Source organism: Puntigrus tetrazona, chromosome 25 (genome assembly GCF_018831695.1).
Source record: "Puntigrus tetrazona isolate hp1 chromosome 25, ASM1883169v1, whole genome shotgun sequence".
NCBI lineage: Eukaryota > Metazoa > Chordata > Actinopteri > Cypriniformes > Cyprinidae > Puntigrus > Puntigrus tetrazona.
In genome coordinates this window covers 12,493,505-12,517,647 of record NC_056723.1, presented here as the reverse complement: position 1 = coordinate 12,517,647, position 24,143 = coordinate 12,493,505, and the positions used below count along the sequence as shown (strand labels likewise).

At 42.4% G+C, this 24,143-nt stretch overlaps 3 protein-coding genes across 8 annotated transcripts; all 3 read right to left on the bottom strand.

Annotated features, from left to right (window-relative positions):
• Positions 1-7: 7 nt before the first annotated feature.
• On the bottom strand, positions 8-4,895 carry vps4a (vacuolar protein sorting 4 homolog A). Of its 2 annotated transcripts, XR_006247998.1 has the most exons (12): positions 4,691-4,895; positions 3,734-3,845; positions 3,269-3,413; positions 3,121-3,182; positions 2,921-3,040; positions 2,609-2,765; positions 2,377-2,525; positions 1,979-2,060; positions 1,685-1,904; positions 1,483-1,585; positions 1,003-1,143; positions 8-903 (listed from the first exon to the last, which is right to left on the bottom strand). XR_006247998.1 is itself a non-coding variant. In XM_043227173.1 (11 exons), the coding sequence occupies exons 1-11, from the start codon at positions 4,709-4,711 to the stop codon at positions 802-804; spliced, it is 1,311 nt and encodes a 436-aa protein (XP_043083108.1). In that variant the 5' UTR covers positions 4,712-4,893; the 3' UTR covers positions 8-801. The 2 variants fall into 2 exon arrangements, 1 of the variants encoding a protein (XP_043083108.1); XM_043227173.1 differs by lacking the exon at positions 1,483-1,585 and having other exon boundaries at positions 4,691-4,893.
• A 454-nt stretch (positions 4,896-5,349) lies between these two features.
• sntb2 (syntrophin, beta 2) lies at positions 5,350-12,687 on the bottom strand. Its single transcript, XM_043227172.1, has 7 exons — positions 11,935-12,687; positions 8,854-9,055; positions 8,470-8,677; positions 8,243-8,385; positions 7,964-8,160; positions 7,476-7,654; positions 5,350-7,339 (listed from the first exon to the last, which is right to left on the bottom strand). Exons 1-7 carry the CDS (start codon positions 12,461-12,463, stop codon positions 7,247-7,249), a joined length of 1,551 nt encoding a protein of 516 aa, XP_043083107.1. The 5' UTR covers positions 12,464-12,687; the 3' UTR covers positions 5,350-7,246.
• Positions 12,688-13,434: 747 nt separating this feature from the next.
• Positions 13,435-23,524, bottom strand: spire2 (spire-type actin nucleation factor 2). 5 transcript variants are annotated; one of them, XM_043228434.1, is made up of 15 exons: positions 22,677-23,497; positions 20,607-20,647; positions 20,135-20,515; positions 19,954-20,034; positions 19,197-19,361; positions 18,902-18,988; positions 18,393-18,513; positions 18,139-18,305; positions 17,630-17,843; positions 16,312-16,424; positions 16,024-16,161; positions 15,867-15,934; positions 15,737-15,764; positions 15,355-15,446; positions 13,435-14,176 (listed from the first exon to the last, which is right to left on the bottom strand). In XM_043228434.1, exons 1-15 carry the CDS (start codon positions 22,939-22,941, stop codon positions 13,939-13,941), a joined length of 2,199 nt encoding a protein of 732 aa, XP_043084369.1. In that variant the 5' UTR covers positions 22,942-23,497; the 3' UTR covers positions 13,435-13,938. The 5 variants fall into 5 exon arrangements, 4 of the variants coding, with proteins under 4 accessions (XP_043084369.1, XP_043084368.1, XP_043084367.1 ...); XM_043228433.1 differs by having other exon boundaries at positions 18,139-18,513; positions 22,677-23,509; XM_043228432.1 differs by having other exon boundaries at positions 15,737-15,934; positions 22,677-23,506.
• Positions 23,525-24,143: the final 619 nt, after the last annotated feature.

Genomic DNA, 24,143 nt, shown 5'->3' with positions numbered 1-24,143 from the left:
CGAACTCTTTATTTTTTGATTTTTTTTTTAATCAGATCAGGTTAATGTTATCCTTCAAAAATTAACGACAGCTGTAACACACTTTTATTACAACACATCTGCTCGATCGGAACTTTTAAATGAGTGAAACGTCGGTGGGTGACTCTGTCAAACACACGGCCGGGTCATATTTCAGTCCAGACTCAAATAGAAATGTTTTTTTTTTATAAAAAAAAAAAGGCTTGAAATTTTTTAAACAACATCGAGCCGATTTTTTTTTTTTGCATTGTGAAACTTCAGAAAGCAAATCTCAATTACTTTAGAGATTTAAAAAGAAAAATCATTTACACAACTAAATTGTGTTCAAACAGGCTTAATTTTCTTTCCATATATACATATATACGTTTAATAGTGAGGTTTAGTGTGACCCAGACACGTCTTTGAGAGATCCACCCGGACCGCGTTTATACAGTAAAGTGCTGCAAAGACTAAGATGGACGCGAAAGCTCAAATTGGTCTGCGCTCAAAACGATCCAAAAACGGAGAATAAATTAACATAAATACTCATCGGCGAGAGCTCTGACGCATGTAGCCGGTTTCGAATAAAGGGCCGACAGACAAAATGCTTCCAACAAATGTAACCGCTCGCCGATGTAAACAAAACAATTTACGGCAAGCTTCATGCTCTCTCCAGTCTGCTGGCTGTGATGTGGTGTGTAGTGTTAGAGATGTCAGACTGGGTCGGGCTGCGGGTTTAGATTCGAGTAGACAGTCCTGGTTGAGTTGGGTCGGCTACACTGGATCGAGTGGCGCCGCCGTGCTTCAGCCCTCCTGTCCAAAATCCTCCGTGAACTTCTTCACCTTCAGCAGGTCTTCTGTGTTGACGGTGGGCCGCGTGGTCGCCAGAGAACGCAGCATGTCCGACTGAGACACAGTAAAACAATAGTGCACGCAACATTGTATCATACGTGTTAAATGTATGCGTTTCTGTTCCTTTAGAAATCATGTATAGACCGATCTCACCATGCACACTATGGGCTCCAGCAGTTTGTCACCGGGAACATCCATCCAGGTCATCTCTACGGCATCGGGGTCGCCGGGCGAGCATGGGGTCAGGAGGTCATCCACCGTCAAAGAGCTATTACTGCGGGACGGGCCGCGCACCTGACAGAACACGAAAACAAGCGTTCAGCTCCGTGAAGATTCGAAGGGCTCGCGTGTGTCCAAAAGCCGCGCTCGTATGAGAGCCATAAAGTTCTTCATAAAACGCCTCATGCAAACACGGTCTTCCCACACAAAGAAAGAGGTTTTATCCTCGCCACAGCATTGTTGTGGATTTCCAAATACGGTAAGGGGCGTAACATTTCGTATTCGCATTCGGCCAATCGGTCAAACGATCGCTTTTATTCACGTAGCGCTTTTAACAATACATATTGCGTCGAACAGTATCACATTTAGAGTGTCGGTAATACATAGCGACGAGATTAAACACCCAATTTTTACCTAAAGGCATGTCGTTATTAAATGCAGAGACGTCATTCGTCTGGATCGGCTCAGTTTCAGTAGGCGGCCAATCAGAGCACACATCGCTTCTCGGAATGATGAGCTTCGTACAAGTCAAGTGTTTCGGAAAGGTGGGGCAAAGAGGAGCAACATAAGTCATTTTAAGTCAACGGAGCCGCTCGAGCATCGTTGATCGCTTTACCTTCTTGAAGTGCGTGGCGGACTGCACTTTCCTGACCGGCTGCATGAGAGCGTCCCGGACTATGATGCTGATGTCAGCTCCGGAGTATCCGTCTGTTTTACGGGCCAGCTGACGCAGGTCCGCCTCGGTCAGGCTGTGAGGCGTGTTTCCCAGATGCAGGCGAAACATGGCGGCTCTGGCCGGCTCCTCGGGAAGCGGGATGTAGATGCGCTTCTCAAACCTGCACCGACCGGTGGGAACGTCACTCGGGTTCAAAACACGAGCTACTACTTTGAAAGCGTCTGTCAAACTGACCTTCTGCGGATAGCGGCGTCGAGCACCCAAGGAATGTTAGTAGCGCCGAGAACTAATATCCCGTCGTTGTTGTTCCCGACACCTGCGGAAGAAAGACACCCACAAACCATGTGGGGAAACTACAAGGAAGTCCTGCATCGCTCATTCGTTTTTGGTTGCGCTTCATTTAAAGGCGACCTTGTTGCATGTTACCATGCACTATTACAGTAACAATAAATTATGCATAATTACATAATGTTTTCGGTTTCATAGTAAGAAAGAAATGCTATGAAAGTCAACGGTGACCCAAAACAGCCTGGTTACACACTTTCATCAAAACGTCTTCCTTTGTGTTCAGCTGAACATGGAAACTCTACATTTAAAGGCTCATGTATGAAAGGACGGAAAGCGTTTCTCACCCTGCATCTGAACCAGGAACTCCGTCTTGATCCTGCGAGCAGCCTCGCTCTCGTTCTCGTTTCTGGAGCCGCAGAGCGAGTCCACCTCATCTATGAAGATGATGGACGGCTTGTGCTGGCGAGCCAGATCAAACAGATTCTTCACCAGCCTGGAGAACAGTTCAAGAGCGGTCGTTGAGCGAAGCCTGCAAGCTCGCGCAGAACGAGCGGAAAAAAACAAAAAAAAACTCACTTCTCGCTCTCGCCGAGCCACTTGGACATGAGGTCCGAGGAAGACACGGAGAAGAAGGTGGAGTTGTTGGCCTCGGTGGCCACAGCTTTGGCCAGGTAAGACTTTCCCGTGCCGGGGGGCCCGAACAGAAGAATGCCCCTCCACGGAGTGCGCTTGCCTGCAACACAGCACATATATACGCAGACCTAACATAACAGACGTACTAATAAACAGGTTAATATTGAGAATCGCTCCCTATACTAAAGCGTTATAATATTTCACGTCGAAAAGGAGTAAAGAAAATTTGAAAAAGGACTCGGCGCGCAGGCTGACCTGTGAACAGGTGAGGGAACTTGATGGGCAGAATGACAGCTTCTTTCAGGGCTTCTTTTGCCCCTTCCAGTCCGGCCACGTCGCTCCACCTCACGTTGGGCTTCTCCATCACGATCGCGCCTGAACGCACCAAACGCACACCTCCTCATCATCACAGACTAACAACACGGCAACTCAGCGAAACATCCGACATGGCTCACCCATCAGATGCTCCTGGAGCTTCTTTTTCTCGGGATTTTCTCCCTCGCTGTCACTGTCACTTCTGCGCACACACAGTTCATCGCGGTGAGCGACGGGGGTTTATTCATCCGCGCCGCTCGGCACAACTAATAAGAGCTAAAAGCGTACTTGTCGTTGCTCTGCGTTTCCTTCACGGGTTTCTTGCCCTGCTTGTCCTTGTTTTTCAAGTACTCCTTGAGCTTCTCGGCTCTGTCCAGATACTGCATGCACTTCCCGCGGATGCTTTCCTTCGCCTTGTCGCTGTGCGCCTCATCTGAAAAAGAGCAGAGGTGCATCTTGCATCGCATGTAAAACACAAGTGCATTTGATCGAACGTTCGTAAAACAAACAAACCCCCATAAACGACCGACGGGGGACGTCGTTCACGACTTCTGGATAAGAGATCTGCAGCGGATTTCAATACAAATTCTCATTATTTCTTCATTGACCAATAGGCAGCCAGGCCCAGACGGCATCAGCCAAACAATATTTTGGTGAGAAATTCTAAAGGCAAACTTTTTGCTACACAATTAGATTTTTATGAAGCAAAGAGGGTTCATTCGGAGTAGCATCCGGCAGACGTCGTTGACTCACATTTGATAGCGTGCAGGAAATACTCCACAGCATGCTGGTAAAGCCTCAGTGCCTCCTCGTAGTTCTTGGCCTTGTCCTCCTCCGTGGCTTTAGTGACCAGCTCAATCGCTTTCTGAAATAAGAGTCGCTGATGGCTTTACGAACTGACAGACTTGTACACGGTGTGATAGTATGTGCGCTGATCTTTTCAAAACACTGGGTATCTTTTGCATTCTTGGTTTAAACTCATTGGTATATAAATGGAGGTCTTTTGACCTGCTTAATTAAACTGGTATAAAATTGTATCTTAACCGCCTGTAGAAAATGATGCATTACTGTTCAAAGTGCGTCTGGTCACGCAAACAGTGCTTTCAAAAATTATTTTAGTAAAATACGAGTTTACCTAAATTCAGCAGTTCTGCATACATGAAAATTTAGTATACGATACGAATACATAACTGTGTCACCGTCTGTCAATTATTATAACTATTGATATATATATATATATATATATATATATATATATATATATATATATATATATTTTTTTTTATGTTTAGATTGATTTACAGATAAATATAGATTAGCTACTTCAATTACAGCAACTGTGTGTAAATTTGATTTAGTCATAAAATGGTAGACAGGTTAACAGGCCTACGTTAATAAAGAAATCCACAAAAAACATCAAACGCTTAAACATACACTTCGACTGACATTTCTAGAAAAACTGTCGTTAAGTCCTATACTCGGGAATACCTCAGATATGAATATGAGGTGAGGTTTGTTTACATGGTTGCTGTAAAAAAAAAACAGTTATTCTTCGCTGATTTGTAATATCACGTTTTCAACCAAAAAAAAAACCGCTCCTTACGTGTGAATTGTAAACGATGAGTCGATGCAGTTGATTTGGCCGGTTAACGTCTAGATATATGGTTAAATAAAGATGGTGAGCTAAAGCTAAAGCTAATGTAAACTCACCTGCAGCGTTGACGTTGTCATTTCATCTCACGCGCCAGCGCTTTCGCTGCGGTGTCCTATTAATACTTACGCTGTATGTAAAGTGCTCGTTAAATAAAGAGAACAGCAAAATAAATAATGTAAATGAAGGTTCATCTAATGTGTGAACACAGAAACGGAAGTCGCTGCCCTCACTCCCGTGCTGTCCTCTGGAAACAAAACATCAACGCGTTAGTTCCATTCTAACGCTACAGAACACTCGTTAAATTTACATGTTTTTATTTATATTTATATATATATATATATATATATATATATATATATATATATATATATATATATATATATATATATATATATATATATATATATATATATATATATATATATTATATTTATATTATATATATATATATATATATATATATATATATATATATATATATATATATATATATATAACATTTACATACAGACGTAATGCATAGCTTCAGGTTACAGGCTTTGAGTTATAATACATGTACAAACAAATTAGCATTTTTGCATTTGATTGTATGCTGCAAGCTGCCACAAGTGAACTTTGGTTCAAACCTTTTCTCTCCAAAAAAAAAAAAAAAAAAACAATAATAATCAATCTATTAACTAAAAACGCTTAACATGATGAAACTGAGGCATGTATCTAGGGGTTTATAAAATACATTCGGAGTTTAAAGCATTGGTCATGTCACAATTCAAGCTAAGGACATCTCCAAACATTTCATCTGTGCAATCTGTAAACCTGGGCAGGAGTGTTTAATAGCGCTGTTAAACGATAATAAACTTTTTGTCTACACATACAGTATATATATATATTGAAAACTATTACATGTGTTTGCAGGTGTATATATATATATAACATTTTTCTAAAATAAATACATGCGCATGTGTACAATATGTATGTGTATATACACATACACACATACAATATATGCAATTAATCGTTTGACAGCACTAACACCATTTCATATTTAAGACGATGCACAATGCAGTGGGTCCTCAATAAGCAGTCTGATGTCCTAACGTGAAGGGAAACGATGCGAGAGAACCAATGACTGATCAATAAATGCAGCTGAAAGCATCACACCTTTCATTTCATGGACACTTCAGAAGTAACAAGGAAGATTTCCACTTGAGTAAAAACTCTCTCGATTTGAAATATTAGTATGTACAATAAAATACGAAAGATTAAGGGCACTTGAAACGTCAAAGAGGTGGTACGTGTGGTCCTTGCGCAGATACATTTGTTTTTTTTTTTTTTGCATTTCACTTGCGGAGTGAGCCTTGTGCTAAAATAAAGCTATTATAGAAATATTGTTCCCGTTAAGCTTGAGCAGCGGTTAAGAATAAAATGCCGTTCGTCTCGTATTTAATACGTTATCGCCTGTCGTATTCTTTTTCTACTAGAACGTGCTGCCGCCATTATGCACGTTGTCTAATGCAGTATACTTACGAGGGAGCATCTTCAGGACCGAAAAAACTAAACTATGGCACCTACGACTGAAGTGATCGGTTAATATCGCACGCTCGGATTCGGTTTGCGTTACAGAAAATATAGAACGTTAATAAAGAGTATATACTGATATTATAGTGATAAACAAAACGCACACACCATGACAAACCACACATCAGTGCTAAAAAACGTGACGGTCCCCACACACTTCACGACCGATAAATCTCAGACTTCTCCAGTCTCGCCTAAATACCAAATTAGGATTGTTAAAAGCCATTTTATCGAGATTTTCACAAAAAAAGCAAAAAGTTCTTCAGAGCTAAATACAACTAGAAAACATATATTGACTATAGAAATAGGGCTGATAAGTTTTAATTCATTTCCTTCACATTTCCAAACCTGGAAAACAGAACTCTAAAATTCCCTGATATTTCCAGGTTTTTAAGACGGCGGGAAGCTTGGAATAAGGTGCTAAACGCGCGTCTAAAGCTGATCATTAATGCAAAAACATAAAAAAAAAAAAATAAATAAAAATCAAGGCCTGGAGCCGATTCGGTCGAAATGTCGAAAAAAAAAAAGTATTTCTCATGACATGTAGAAAATAGACAAAAGTAATAACTATTCCTATAATTTAGATTATTTGAAAATATTAGTTAAACCGATCTAACGCCTCTTCCGAGTTTTAACTTTAAAAGAGGTTATTTTTGGTCAGTCGTGACGGAACGTATTTAAAGCTTCATTTTATCCATCCGCGTTCAAACGATACATATTTGTTCAGATTATAGCACGGATGTAACAGTCTTTGCCACGCGAGAAACAAACAGCATAGATAATACAAGAATAATGTGTTCATTTTGGTTACTCTGCAAAGCTTAAGCCTGAAAGTGACTGTTAAAAGCTTCTTGGCTCTAGACGAAAAAGGCACAGCTGGTGTTCCTGAACAGAGGAAACTGGGATTGTTTTGTTGCCACTAGCTCTCTCTCTCTCTCTCTCTCTCTTGTGTTGGCTAGAAGAGAAAACACCGTACGAGTAAAACACTAGCAGTCAAATCAATGAAACGAATGAACCTCCATCGTTCGTGGTTGATTTTATGTGAGCAGTCCCAAACGAGCCAGTTTGGCTGAGAGAAAAGAATGAAGGACAAAGACCATAGGCTTCGGCCCCGAGTGAAGTTCGAACACCTGCGAGAGAGAGAGAGAGACAGAGGAAAAACTGTCTATACTGTATTGTCTAACATTCGCAGTGCATCTAGATTCCGTACGTTTTAGAGACTACTAATAAAAAAAAAAACTTAAGTGGCTTCCGTTCGTCTCATACCATCTCGCCTTCTGGAGCGCCGAAGTCCAGGTAGAGGTTCCTGACTCCGTCGTCTGCGGACATCTTGAGCCGCTCGTAGGGGAAGTGGAAGAGCACGGATTCGCCAGACTCCCGCTTCACAGTGAAGCCTCTGTCGTAGTGCAGGATCAGACGCACGTCTTGTCTGTTCAGCACGCAGCCTGAGGAGCGCAGACAGAGAGAGAGATGGGATCAAACAAGATTTGTACTTTAAAAGACTCTGCTTTTTGGTTTAAAAGAATTTTTTGGTATGACAACCAGAGATTAGACTGTACTAATACACTATACTCAATGTATTGTTCCCAATAAGATCTATAATGTGCATTTAGATAACAGCTAGGGTCGATTTTTATTTTACGCAGACTTTAAAATTAGTCGAACACAGGCTTTTTATGGACATTACAGTAAGGTTTTCTAAGGTACACCTGATCAGTAATGTTTTTAAAAAGGGTGATCACACACACACACACCTATGGAGACCTCTTTGATGAGCTCAGCAGCCAGATGTCCGCCCTGCACCAGCGCGCGTGTCCATGTGGACAGATCCCAGTGCGTCTCCACGCGAAACACGTGAGATTCGACGCCCCGGCCGGTGCCCGTGCGCGTGGCAAACACCAAATCTCCCCCCAGAGCCGGAGAGCTGCGGACGCTGCCCGAGTGAACCAGCCTGCGGACAGAAAACCAAACGCTGAAGACAGAACAGAGCGACTCTGACAGTCCGTCGGGCTTTGCTAGAGCAAGGGTCTGACCGCGTGGCGAGCAGTGGGTGTGTCAGGAGAGGAGAGGTCCAGCTCTCATAGGTCCACGGCACCGACTGGAAGAGCAGGAGGTCTTTCTCCGTGAGCGCCATGACCACTCGTCTGTACTGATGCCGCCCACCGTCCAGCTCCAGCTGCACACAGACACGTGTGCACATGTCAAATGCAATCAGAAAACTCTTTGTGAATCACTATGTGTGTGTGTGTGCGCGCGGTACCTGCTCTGCTAGCCAGCCAATATTTTTGAGTGTGCAGTGCGTGTTGCCGCCGGGGTTGCTCAAGAAAGAGTTGATGTGGTCCATCGTCTGCGGCAGTAGGGCAGCAACGTTTGTGTGAATGGCCGTGAACCAGGAGTGAGCGGAGGCCCCGTCTTTACACCGCAGTACCACAGTATGCTGGCCGTCCGGAGAGTGTAGCTCCAGCAGCCTGAAACAAGCGCGGCATTCCCTCAAAATACTCCCAGCATTTTTTTTAAATCAATTTGTGAACATAATACTAGCGTTCATTTTTAAATAAAAGCATTTCTATATATTTACATCCCAGTTTTCGTCAAATACTGTCATAATGGTAATATCATGATGCGCGCACACACGCACACACACCTGTTTTCCAGGTCAGGCATGGTGAGGTTTCGGCTGATGAAGCTCATTTTGAGTGGGATGACTTTCCTGTCGCGGCTTACACTGCTCTTGGGTGACTCGTCACTGCTGCTGAGGTTCGGGGACTGAAGACGGCCATCCCAAGGCAGATCTGCACTTACAGAGGACTTCTTAAAGAGTGGAGACACCTCCCTGATGTACTTCACTGCACACAACATATAAAACCAAAAACACTATATTTTAATATCCGAAACGTAAAAAAAAACAATCCTAACAATCCTTTAACGGATTTCAATAATAGAAGCGTATTAGTGTGTTGTGTGTAGATTTTAATTCTGCATTTAATAATAGATTTCATCTAGATTTAAACTGACACGAGTGTGTCTGCTTCCAGAACCGTGTTAGGGAGACTCTTCCAGTGTTTGTTTAGTAGATAGCAAAAGGATCTTCTGCCTGCAGTCAATTTTGATATTCTAGGTATTATCAAACGTTTTGAGAGCACAGGGGATGTGCAGGACTGTAATGTGATAAGGGCTTGTTTAAATATTGAGGAGCTAAACCATTCAAAGCTTTATAAGTGATATTAAATGAGTAGCAAGATTTTAAAATCTATCCGATGTTTGATAGGGAGCCAATGCAGTGATGACAGAACCGGGCTAATATGGACATACTTCCTAGGTCTAGTACGATTAATCAGTATAAATGCTGGAAGCTGCAGAGTCTCAAAAGCGACGGCTTGCCCAATACTGTATATCGTTTACACTCACTTTTCTTTAGCTGAACAAAAATATCTCCATAAGCCGATATAATGAAAAACGAACAGTGCAAATACCGGTCATGACTGTAAATGCACGCGACCCATAATAATGCAATAACTAACTATTGAGTATCAAGAGTCCGGGTTTCTGCTTACTAGTGTTGGGACATAATGTATATTGTCATATCCCCCTATCTCTAGACTGTGAGCCTGCTGATACATGATATATCTCTTTTTATTTAAGTAGAATATGAATGTTCTAAAACACTGTGCATGAATGAATTGCTTTCCATTTCACTTTCAGAAGAATTGCAGTCTGTACCAGCATCCTGTCCTAATCGGTTTCATCGTTCATGGCTGATTTAATCTCTCATTGCTGCTTCATACAACATCTTGAGAAGCTACGCTCATCTGACATGCATCTAATAATTACCATTCACCGGAAACTGAACCGATTGGTTTATAATGCGTATCTCCGCACGGTTCTCTAGAGGAACACTCTAGAATTTGCTGTACTGTTATTGTGCCACATCATGGGATCAGTTCTGAGCCATTTAAAGATCTCATTAGATCCACCAAGAACATCAAACAGCTTCATCTCTCATTTTAATTAGGCCGGTGCCACAGAGGATACTGTATGTGCAAGCAGAGCCCACCCCAAGAGACACTGCTCCACATATCTGAACGTCAGCCTGCAGATCTCTGATCATGAGTCATGTCACAGGGGATTCAGCAGTGCTTTCAAATTCTGGTGCTTTTATTACCAAATCCATTCGAGACTGGATAGATATATTTAATGCGGGGCGCCAAATCGGTGTAGCCACCACAGTTCAAGCTGGTTGGTTGGTTGGTTGGTTTTGAACAAGCTGTAAGAAGATTGAGGTTCTCGTTAATAAAAGGCTAGACCGGTCCTCATTATTAATGAGAATTAATACACTTCGCCTGTGTTCTACATGAGACGGCACACACCGGAGAAAATCAAATGTTACGAAATGCGTTTCATGTTGAACTCTTGACTGTTTTCGTTCATCCGTACGAACCTGGTCACCAACCAATAAGGAAACAAGTCTTGTAAGAAGAATTTCACACGTATGACGTGAGAGTTAATTGTAACGCCACATCATTTAAACATTTCCACACACTACAAAATTTCCTATTATTTCCATGCCATATCTTCACTATATAGAGAAAAAAAATGTGCCAAATGTAAAAAAAAAATCGTTTGAAGATATCGAACATTAACATCTCAACATTTTTAACCGTAAAAAAGTGTAAAAATATTGCAGATTGAAGTAAATTTGTCACATCTGTTTAAGTTTACATTTTAAAATGAGTTTGTTATTTTTTTTTAGCAATTCGCAATTATCTTAATAGCCAAGCTGTTTTAGATAGTTCTGCTTTGCTTCTTATGCTATAACACTCACAGTTGTAACAAGAGTAAGCATGTTTCAGGTTTTTACAGGCCGTGTCGTATTTCAATGTCTGTAACAAAGAAATTAAACATTTTACAGTTGTTCCATAAAATAGAATGGTTATTTTTTAGAATGGATATGCAATCAATATCAGGTCAGGATCTTGTGAATTGGAAGCAATGCGTCAATACTCAGTCCTAATAATTTCCAACAATCAATCAAGAAAGAAAGAAAAGTGAGTGGTATTTGATTTTGTTAACCAGGAATTTATTACAGAGGTATCAAACTCGGTTCCTAGTGAGCCACAGCCCTGCAGAGTTTAGCTCCAACCTTGCTCAAACACACATACCATTCAGTTTATAAATGACTTGATTAAATGACTTGATTAGCTGGATCAGGCGTCTTTAATTAGGGTTGCATCTAAACTCTGCAGGGCTCCTGACCCTCCAGGAACCGAGTTTGACACCCTGTCATGGAAAGTGAAAAGCTTTCTAGCTAAGAAACTACAGCATCAAAGTATCCGTCTATCTCTCAATCCATCTCCTTGTAACCCATTCCCACACATTCAATTCTAATGTTCTGCTATTTATGTATCTGCTATTACAGCAAAATTGTAATATTATCTGGAAAAGATTCATGTTATATCCTAAGTTATATTCCAAATGTCAATTTAACACACACGTATAAAACTCAATTATATTTATATAATTTATATAAAGTGCAAATGTCAAACGAACTTAACTAAATAATACCTAAAGTGCGTTATAAAATATATTCAGTTTCGCTTGATAATGTCTGACTAAAAGTTCTAACCTCTGTGTCATTATCAGTGACAAAAACTTTGTTTAGTTGAAGTGAAAAGTTGAGCGCTCTGTGCCGGCCTGCTGAATCCCCGCGGCTCGAGTGATCACTTACCCTCCAGCGTCACCTCCTTCCCGGCCTTCTTCAGCGCCTGCACCGCCGCGTCGTGCGTGGCGTCGCGGAGGTCGCTGCCGTTGACGGACAAGATCGCGTCGCCAACCCGCAGGGCTCGACTCTGATCCGCCGCTAAACCAGGGAAGATCTTCGATATGAGGATGGGCATACGGTTCTCCCGTCCCCCTTTAATACTGATTCCCAGTCCGCCGGACTCCTGCTTGACTATCCGAACCCTCCGAACCCCATCCGGGTCACAATAACCGCTGGACTCCGAGTCGGATCCGTTGACCCGTTGACTGTCGTATTGCCCGCGGCTCTGATAAACATCTCGGTTCTGTTCGTTGCCATTAGAAACGCCGTTTCTTAAATGAGAGTTGTGCTCCGAGTAGCCCCCGGGCCCGCCCGGTTCACCCTCCGCCGTCAGGGTGAGCGTGTCCCGCGTGAGCTCCGCGGTGACCCGAACCCAGCGGTCGCTCAGAAGAAGGTCCAGATGACCCTGTTTTTCCGCGCGGGTCCACACGGCCATGATCAAACTTTAACTCATCGTAAAGTTTAAACTCGCTCGACACACCCACTCACACGCGCATTTCCCCAGAGGAAGGAACAGGAACAGATTTTATGCCCGCTCGAGAAGTTAAAATATCGGTGTATTTCTGCAGCGGCTTGAATCTGTGATCACCGCACGACTATAAAACTATAAAATTAACAGCATCCTCCTTAGATCGGACGGCGGAGATAACTGTAAGACTTGCATCTACTTAATTATTCATGAGATGGGCGGGGATTAAAAGTATTTTCTTCCCGCCTACAAAAAGGCCAACGAGCCGTTCGAAGCTGTGCAGTGATTTCACTTAAGTTAATGAACACGAAAACATTGCTTCTTCATCCTGGTGAAATCACTGTAATGCTCTTATTAATGGACTTCGTTTGTTTTGGGCGTTGTACTTTTGCTGGAAAGATTTTTTTTTTTTAATTCCCCGCCTCTCATTGATAATTAATTAGATACAAATCTAATCTCTTGTAAAACGACGCCACGATTAATGATAACATACACCAGTGTTCAATAAAAAATGATAGATAGATAGATAGATAGATAGATAGATAGATAGATAGATAGATAGATAGATAGATAGATAGATAGATAGATAGATTAGTGCAAGTCAAATGTTTGGTAAATCAATATAGCACTTATGTGTCAACTATAAATAATCTTGACTCACAGTAAACAATGTTGACTCTTCTCATTTGCTCAAAAGTGTTACTCATACTCTAAATGGGTCAGCATACAAATGACGTCATAAAAGTATTTCATTTTCTTTATGCAAAACATGTTTTAAATTTAACACTTTTCTTTTATGCTGGCGTTTGATTTTCCAAAGATGTTCTTGGCAGGTATATATATATATATATATATATATATATATATATATATATATATATATATATATATGATAATCACAAATAGCCCTTGTGTGGAAACATCACTGGAGACAGCAGTCATTTTGTGGCATTGGTTTTATTGCAGATTTGCAGACCTTACAAAACAAGAGTGAGTTAAACATGTGCATCAGAAGGCCACTTCATGAAGATACTATCGTCTGTTTCTTTCTGACCTTCACATTCACAAACCAGCCTGACTCGGTCCCGAGCTAATTACATCACCCTCTGGTCCTAAATAGAGCTAAATCCCAAGGCATAAAAATACATTTGCTATTAGATATGAGAAATATGCATTTACAGATGTACTGTATAAGGATGTCTCCTAAGCACGGATAGATGCTGGCTCAGTTATATAGCATTATAGTCAAGCTAAAACCAAATAAATGATGCAAAAGGATTGTCTTTCTTCATTAGCCTTCGCGCATTGCGTCCCTTAAGCTACACATGTGCAGGATGGGTGATGTGCACGAGTGATCCACGTCTCTATCCTTTAACACCGGCAAACATTTCAGCTTGTAGAGTTTACGTAGACTTTGCGTAGAGAGCGTGGAGCCGATGCATTCATTTGCTCATCCTACAGAAAGCGTGCGGCTGCGACGCGGGATGCGGATGTGCCGAGGCTGTCCTTTTATTGCGTGTGGGTGTGCTGTTGATGATGTCCAAGCTTCTGCGACTGGAGGAAATGACGTCGGCCACAAACTTTGTGCAGTCCGAGCACACGTCCCTCAGGTTGCAGCCCGCGGCATACAGGTGAGGGAACTCTTCCTCCACAGAGTGTCTAGAGAGAGAGCACAGAGACCTGCAGACAAACAGACAGGCTTTTAGCATTTTCCCTTTAACTTGCATAATGCCAGCACTCCAGTTGACTTTAAGGGACAGTGCATGATTTTAATTCATTAAATGATTTTAAATGATTTTAATGCACAATGTAGAAGGTGGAGAAGCACCCAGCGCAAATCAGAGACATGCATTATTCCACTTATACGTTGGTCGGCTGTCAACTTTTAACTCTTGGTATGGATATGATCATTTCCAAATTGGTCTGTGTTTTACCTACCCTCGTAGCGTCCTTTGTGTATGTGACTTTCTTCTTTCAGACAAATCCAGTCTGAGTTATATTAAAACTGTCCTGGCACTTCAAAGCCCTATCGCTGCATTGGGCAGGTGGTTATCTTTAACAGTCCAAAACATGTTAAATAAAGTGTGTGCATCAGCAATAAAACGCCCCTCGCATGGCCCGGGCTGATAAAGGCCTCCTGCAGCGAATCTGTGTGTTTTAGTAAGATACAAATCCATATTGCAAATGTAATAAACACCTTTTTCCTCACTTCTGCTGACTGTCACACACGGAGGCAGTCCTGGAGGATGACATAAGGCACATCAGCTTACAACAGAACCACTCTCTGTTTATCCCTCTCTATATCTAGTCACTTAAATGTTGTATACTGCCACCTAGCAGTCGTGTGCAGAATCAGTGTTTCACAAAACACGACAGATTTGCTGCAGGAGGTCTTTATTCACCCCCCAGATCAGGCAGACCGTGGTATAATGCACTTTATATTCAAACGTTACTAAACAGGAAAACGCTCGACTATAAAATGAATGCAGTTTCAGCTCTGCAGCTTTACAGACAACAGCGGTTCCGTTCAGCTCAATCTAACTCGGAGTTGATTCGATTTAGTTCAGTAACTGTGTGAATGTCAAAAATTGTATCGGTTATGAAACGCACTCAAGCGCAACTGCATCAAGCATTGCTTTAAAGATTCGGTTCGGTTTCATAACAGCCCGAAACGTATCAAATTAAGAAACGAGATCAGCTGCACGTTACCTTTGAGCAAGAGTCTGTGTAGACGAGTGCAATGCCAGACGCAGGAAAAAATGTTTTTTTTTTTTCGCTAATGTAATTTCGAAGGTAATTAACGGCCAGCACAGACACCGTGGAATGTGGCCGTAGACACGCAGCATGTATTTACTCACTTATAGACTTCGCTCTTGTGACTCTTCGCACTGCTGTGAAATCCCACAGTGTACACGGGAATGTGGGCCATCTTTTTGTATGGGATTTTCATCTGTCAAAATGAAAAAAAATGAAGCAAAATCACGAGTATCGTGCAATTTACATAGAATATTTCTGCACCTGGATTTAACATAATATGATATGACTTTACATCGTGGTCATAAACTAACAAAAACCAAGTTGCAGCCATAAACTCAACCATACGTTTATCGTGAGAACGACCTCGTTGTATGCGGTTGAACGAGGCTGTAAAAAATGATTTAAGCACTGAAACATTTAAATTGTTAAATAGTCTCCTAGCAACAACTGCCGCTGAGTTCAAATGAAGTAAACATTCAGTACCTTTGCGCTACAAGAGCTGCAGACAGACCTAAAAGACAGAGACAAAAACGCGTGAACTGTGATGATCGGAAGAGAGAACGATGTTAATATCCCACACTGCAGGAAATGTTCATGAAAATGCAAGCAAGACCTTTTACACAGGAGGCACGTGGACGGCCATGAAAGCAGTCGAAACTTTACCCGGCAACAGCAGCATATCTGTGAAACGAAGATGAACGAATCAAGAATGAACACCGTTTTCTTCGGCCTGTCGGGACCGAGCGCGTGATCGATAGAGACATTCGCACCTTGCCTTTCTTCAGATTGTTATAAAGCTCTTTGTTCTGCGCGTATTTCTCCATCTCGGCCTTGATGAGTATCCTCCGAACATTAATTACTTCATCGACTGTTAAGGCCAGGCTGTCCACGGGGTGACTGAACTCCTCCTGCGTGTGCGGAAGACAATGACCACTCAGATCCTGGTTTACAATAATGTGGGACACTTATGGACACTTGTGGAGAAATGAAGGAACCGTTAGTAACTGATTGCACGTCACAGACGCTATCCACTGTAGAAAAACACCAACGGCACTGACCATCCACTGATGTCTTGAGAGTTTGTCGGACGCGGCACCTTCATAGCGCTTGTCAGAGGAGCTCGAGGAGTGACACGCAGATGAGGGCATCCTGTCAAACACCGGAAACGAGGCTGGACATGAAGAAAAAACGGTGGAGAAAGAAGAGAGAAAGACCATCAAGGGGTCTCAGTTTAATCATTCAGAATTGACTTTGACTAGTTCCATCTAGCGTTGACCTACCGTAAATATATCAAAACTTAGTAATTAGTAATATGCATTAAAGGTGATTTTCTCCGTATTTATATATTTTTTTGCACCCTCATGACTGCTTTTGTGGTCCAGGGACACAAACGCAAGTTTTTTTTTTCAGCTGCTTACGCACAAAATCTTTACTTGGCACACAGTTTCTAACTAATTCTATAAACTAATTCTCAGTCACTGACTGTTTTTTTCATTTCAGTTTTTTTTTTTTTTTTTTTTTACAAAACACAACACACATTTTTCTATGTAGCGCACAGCATCATATTATGGCACTAGTGTTTGGAAATGTTGCTTTTGAGATGTGTTTGCGATATTTTTAATATAGTGTTTCGTTTTGCATTTTGTGTGTGCAATTCTAGGACTTATGTGTAAAGTTGAAAAAACTGACATAAAACTACTTGCTTGAGCGAAGTCACTTTTTGTTTTCGCTTTATTTCGATGGTCCCTTTAACGCATTCTGTTGAATATAAGTAACGTTGCATATACACATCTAAATATAGTGTTAGTAGATTATTAGAAGACAGAAAGGGTTAGGGATGGAATAAGCTGAGTTGTGTAGAAAGAGTTAACAGATATTAAACGGATATCTACTAATGAAGGTTAGTTGACATGCAGGTGCAAAGTTACTTATAGTCAACAGAATGTTCAAAAAGGGGCCGTCAAAATAAACCGTTGCCCACTTTTATTTCTGTCAAAAAATCAAAAGCTCAAAAAAGGAGCCCTATGTCTTGAATGGACTGGACTGGAATTATCTGAAACGGTTGGTAAATAAAATCAAAGAAGTAATGGTGTGGCAGGCTTTGCGATCAGAATCTCCATATGTTTCCATCTGTCTCCCATGTAATATCTTTTAGATAGCTTGTGATTGTTTGTACACTTAAGCTTACGGCTCTCATGCAGGCATGTAAGCGCAGACACAAATAAAGCATGTCTTTAAAGGTTTTTCTATTCAAACTGTCGCCCTGCCATGGCAGGAGTTCACCTGAAAGTAAAAACCGAAAAAAGAAGACACCGCAATTAATTTTTCCTAAAGCACACTTAACTTTGTTTTGTTCCATCACGTCTTAGGTCTGACCTTGATAGACGTGTGGAGGTCCGACGCCCGTCAGCGTGTGTGATCTGGGTCTCTCTCCTCTCAGCGGTCCGCCACCTGTAAGCGGCGGCGATTCTGACATCACTTCCCCTCTGAGCTCATCCAGGTCATGTTCGGAGAAGGAGCGATCTCTCTTTAGAGGTGTAGGAGAGCTCTCCACCCGTCTGATATCCACGCCGTCCGGAGAGTCCTCGTCCTGAGTCGGCAATCATTTCGATTCAAAACACAAGTCAAGGAGTTCTACCAAACTGGCTTGTAAACATTCGAAAGGAAAAAAAAACTCTATTAACAAACCATTAACCATGTCTTTTGCCTCTGTGAGGTCCTAATTTATTTGCATGGGACATTTCGTACACAATGGTAATTCAAAGTGCTTTACATAAAATCTACGTTTCAGATGCGCGTTGAGTCCAGATTTAAATTGCTTATTAGGTTAAGATGAAGTTTGTTTTTTACTTTAGGAAAAGTTAGAAATAATGCAAATTTCTCACCTCAAATATACTCATCTCCTCCATTTCTGCCAGCGTTGGAGCCTTCAGAAGAACGCGCGGGCGAGACGGTGGGCGGGAACCCGCTCCCGTGATTGACAGGTCTATGCAGGAAGTGGATTTGATGCCGCACTGGCAGGTGTGTGCCAGACAAGGTAATGAGCCAAACGCTGGAGAGCGACAAAACACTGCTGTAAATGGTCTAATGCGCCACAAGAGAGCTACAGAAGTGACACAGGCGGTAGCATGTAACTCACTTCTCTTCGAACTGGACGGCTCTACGGGTCTGAGCTTGTGATCCTGTCTGATCTCGGCCAGGACTCGGTCGTGGAGCGACTGGTGCCGCTGGGGAGGAGGAGGCAGGCTGCGCTCGGACACCTGCAGACGTCACCACGCTATAAAAACCGAGCAGTGCTGCCGAACGAGCAATTCTGTTGCTACGTTTAGCACCTTTTCTTCCAACCCTAGGAACGTTTCATTCCAAAAGCGCCTAGCAAAATTGCTATTTGTAACAAAAATGCTTTCAGTGTATCTTTACCTTCTATACTTACACTGCAGCATTTGATGCAGTGTGCTTGTGCTTAAAAGTCGCAGGTACTTATTTTTAACATATATGAATAGCACAGATATCTATAAAATAGGACCAAATTAACGTTTAAAGCGATTTGAATTTGATCAACGGTCGCATTATAGTTATTACATTCATGTTACGTAGAGTACTTTGACTGGTGTTATCGCAAGTTGTAAGATATTGTGAGGAACTAACTGGTTTGAGAGGGGGTCTTGATCTGATGAAGTCCAAGATCAGCTCGTGAGCATTTCGTTTCACACAAGTGGGTATGTTTCCATCTACCTGCAGGAGACAAAGAGTCACGATATTACAGTTATTATCAAATATAAAGACAACGGCCGATCGCTCTCATGCTGCATCAGCTGAAAAGTCTTTCCAAAGCCATAATCTCAAACACATTAGCGGGTTAGGACGAGATTAAGTGGGAGATAAACCACTCAACATGTGCTTACTGCAGCAACCTGAGCGAGCGTAGCCAGAATGCACTCACCACAACTTTGCGTAGTTTATATTTGCGTGAACGGATGTCTTGCATGAGCATCTCAAAGGGCGTGAGGCTGAACTCTGTGGGCAGAGGGTTAAAGGGCTGCTCCTCCACCTTCTTCAGCTTCACACCCTGCCTCAGCTCCTTCATCAGCTGCACCCAGAGCCGAGCCTGAGTCACCAAACGAACAAAAACTCCACCGTTACCTCACAAATGTGACCCAGAAAAACAAAAGCAGTCTTGAGAGTAGCACAGGTATATTTGTAGCATAAATGTTCCATAAAAAACGGTATCAAAATATTCAAAATGGACAGGGTTAACCAGCCAATCTATTAAAAAAGGTGTTTAAAACCAAGCTTTTTGTTTAAGGGTTTTCATTGCTCGACAAACAGACTAATTCTCATCTTATTTTTTTCATCCCACAGATTTCCTTCACTAGTCAGAGGCCTTCTCTGCCATGTTCTTCTTTGCTGCAACTAGGAGTATTCGTATGAGACACCTTCTCTTCTCACTTTTTATTAAATTAGTTTTAACCTCCCAAGATAGCTATTAAACGGTCAAAACGTTTCTTAATGAATCCAAGTACATTTGTCCAGTAAGGAACAAGAAAAGTCCCGAAAGACGTGCGAATGTGTGGTTAGTTGTTCTCCTCACTCCCTCCAACGGACTCTCCAGATTAATGTACAAATCTCAATTTTAACAAAAACGACCCTCGTTATTGTGATCTATGTCACAAATATGAGTAAATACGTAAATATTTTACCCAGTCGGCGTGTTGAAGAGCATCGAGCTCAGCCGCGGAACTGTCCTCCTGCGGTTCCTCTGTCCTGATCTTCTTCAGCATCTTCAGAAAAATATCTTACAAGCTAATGTGGCGTTTCACGTGAATCACATCATAAAAACATATTCATCAACAAAAAAAAAAAAAAAAAAGGGTTCCTCACCTCTTTGGCGTCTCTTATTCTGCTGAGAAATGTCTGCAGCTCAAGAGTCTCCAGAAAAAGCGCTCGACACACGGCCTGGTAGTGCTCGGGAGCCAGCGCTGGATTTGCCAGTCTGCGGGCACAGAGCGCCATCACCCGATGAACCGTATGAACACCATGATCTGCGCCTTCCTCCTCTTCTTCTTCATCATCCTCTTCTTGGCCACTGTAGCCCTCGTCTTTAGCTGCATTACTGCTGCAGTGTTTGCTTTCACTGCTGTCCTGACCGCCAACCATAAACTCGATGAGCCGTTCGAGCTGAGCGCTCAGCTCCCGCTCCTCGCTCTCATCCAGGCCCCAGTCCAGAGCGCGGTAGATCGCCAAACCCATGGACTGAACCAGCTGCACACACACACACACGTGGTGATGAAGATACCGGATGCAGGGTGCGAAAATGAATAATAATACCGTGAGAGTCTTATTACAGTCTCACCTTTCCATCAGCAGCAGAAACATGATTTGAATTACAGTCATCTAGGGAAAAATAAAGATGAAAAATAAGCAGCAGGAAAGTCACAATTGCATGTCTTTTCTTCCTTCTACCCTTGCAAAAAAGCAAGACGTGATAAAGATGTCAAAGGTTTTTGCTTACTTTGCCACATTTTACTTGCAGTTATTGAACTATGTAAGTTGCATGTAAACTTCTCTATAAATTCTCTAAACTATAAACAATTTAAAGAATAGCAGAGAAAATACTGAGGTTCTGTCTGGGAGGCTACCCTGTCTTAGATTTGATGCATTATTGATCCTCCTTCAGCAAATCCTCTACCAAACGTATAAAAATAGTGATTGGTTTTGGAGCACCTCTTCTCGCAAATCTGCTTAGTTTATCACTATTCCTGACAGCCGTCTCTGATAGCTTGATATTCTTGATATTGATAGACGTCTGAATCCATCGCTCCTCCTTCACACGTTCAGTTCCAACAGCATCAAAGAGGGCAAATTTTAGACAACGTCTGCACGTTTGGTCCAAGCATCTCTACAGAACTCTGTAACTTCGTGCGGAAAAGATATCTCACTGACGGTGAAGCTTGTTCGTCGGTACTAGGGATCTCAGCCGATCTGTGAAGCAACTGACTGTACGTTTTCTCCAATTACGACTCAGCGATTCAGTGTTGTTGATCACGTATGCTCTCTTTCTGTCTGTCTGTCTCTAGCAAATGTGACTCAAACGCAGAGACGAAGAACCCAAGCATAACTTTGGTTTTCAGAAACATGCAAGGCAAAAATAAGTTCAGAAATGATAAGCAGGAGAAAAGCCTGTTACATCAAACAGTGTACGGGGGAAAAAACAAGGAGCTAATTAATGAGTGTGAACTGTATTTTCTTGGCTACTATGATAGATATCTGAGTGAAACGGTTACTGCAATGGGAAAATGTGTAGGGTTTTTTTTTAATATAGATGTGATTTAGATATAGACTTGATTGACAGGTTGCAAGAAGAGCAAGGGGCATTAATGTTTCTGATAAACATGCATAAATGCGCAAAGCATAGAAATGTTGACTTTACAGAAATCTGAAGCGCGTGAAAGCAATTGAGCAGAACCGCAAATGCAGTTGAGTCAAGCTTTGCCTCCTGTCTGCTGTCATAACTAAACGATGCCACTAAAACACGGCGTAGCTAGAAGACGGCCGTTAGAGGACCCTTTGTCTGTCGACCCCCGCCTCATTTCCAAAACAGAAAACGCACGCGCTTGCACGCGCGTTTTGAGAAGAACGCCTACAAAACACACACCGCAGCGCCCTCTGCTGTTACAACAGCCCCAGGCCGCTGCAGAAGTACTCCAGAGGAAAACAGCAGCCACGTTTTGCGGACGTTTACAACATATTATATCGCGGATTAATTCAAAACAACGTTTGGAAGAAGAAAAAAAAAAAAAAAGCTTCAGCACACCCATGTAATCAGTAAACACGGAACAAGCCACGGTGCATCAAAATGCATTGAAATGCATGGACATAAGGAAACATAATCTATAATGTGTGATCCTGGGCCGCATGAACTAGTCGTAAACAGTCGTAACGTATATTTGTAGCAATATCAAAATATGCCAAAATTTACGTTAAATATAAAAAAGTGAATTTACTTTTGTTTTTTTTGTGTCTGTGTGTTTTTTGCACCCTCGGATTTAACAAATGGTCGGCTAAATATTGTCCTACCCTAATAAACCACAGGCCTACGTTTATTAATTTTTATACATCGCAGTTTCGAAAAATCTACTTATGATTGGCTGTGGGCGCGATTCAGAGTCACGTGTTTTCACAATTGTTCAGGGGACCAATTTAAAACAAACATGATAATCGCGGACGCACTTAAGTGCGTGACTTTGTTTCATTTTTTTATTTTTTATTTTTTTAAATGCGGCATTACTCGTATCTCACCGGAGGACGCAGCTACGACAGAATACAGTTGCGCGTAAAATGACAAAACAAACTCCGACTCCAACCCCTAAATTTCTTTTTGAGCCCGTTGGAGAAGTTTGTGCGCGTGAACGCAGGAGCTCACCGCCGCTTTCCAGACGCGCCGTGACCGCGCCGTCTCTGTGCAGGACGATCGATGACGGAGCCCGGATCAGGAGCCCCGGCGGGCGCGGCGCTCGCAGCTCTCTGCAGCACTGGAAACACACCGCCCAAGCCTGCTCCTCGTTGATGGGCTGCTCGTAAGACTCCAGCACCTCCTCCAGAGACAGCTCCCTGATCTCAGACCTCTCCGCGGGAGAGGAGACCCTCGCGTCTCCGTCCTGGTCGCTCCTGTTCGCCGACCTGGCCATGTCTACGGTGTCCTCGGGATCCTCTGGAGGGTGATGATTCTGCGGCTCATTCCGGGAACCGAGCGTCTGCGGTAACGTCGGTCAGCGCCGGGCAGAAGGAGAGAGGCGGCCGGCCCTGATGATGGCGCAGTTGGTGCAGAAGATGGAGGGAAAAAATAGCTTCATAACCGTTATTTTGCCTAGTTCGTGTTTGTTGTGCGATGGGTCTTTGGCGTCGGTCAAGTTTCCTTCATCTTGTTTGGATGGGTGTCATATCCTGCATCCTCTGCAAAGTGCGCTCCCAGCTCCTCCCACAAGCTGGACCAATGAGACAGATGAGCTGAACTTGCGGAGGAACTAGTCGGGATACATACATAACCGAAGGCGACAAAGAATGCAGAATTATTCAGCGCTTTCCGTTCAGATGCTGGATATTGCTGAGGTTGTATCTATTTGAAAATGGCAAAAATCAACCAATAAATGCATTATATCTCTGTGTGTGTCCGTAACCATGGACCACAAAACCTTAAACCTCCTAAGGGTTATGTGTGTGTCAGCTTTTGCAAGTAGGAACAAATATACAACACATTTGTAAACAAAATAGCAATAAACGTTGAAAAAAGGACCTCATTTTTAAACAGAGACCTAGAACTACTGCTGTCACCTCAGGAGGGTGGTGTTGGGTTATGTCTGATAATGACAGCACTAGAAATCTGCTGTTGAAAGTAAACTGGTGGTGATACAGAGCTCATTTTTGACTAAATACCTGTTTAGTGTCTTACACGCTAAAAGGTTCTCATGGTGATGCCAAAGAAGATTTATTTTGGGTTCTAAAAAAGCTTTCAGTGAACAGTGAGAAGTTTTTAGGTAACAGGTCCGATCTAACGTTCGCACAGCCTGTAAGACAACTTGTGTTGATACTAAAACGTCGTCCTTGTCCAAAAACATAGTCATAACCCTACAACTAACCCTAAAGGGAAACGACAAACGAATAAGAACGGTGTAGAAGCCCGAAGCCCGTTGTGAGCCTGAACTTGACAGTTATTCCTCAGAGTTGATTGATTGAAAGGTTGCTCCAGGATCAAGGATGTTGATTCAGGAACATAGTTTGTTTGGTGGAAACGCATTCATTTGGTTTTTATGGCTTAGGTCATTAAACTTTGCTCGAGTTGATTCAAAGGGCACCCCAAACAGACTCAACTGCTGTTCATTTCGACAGCTCT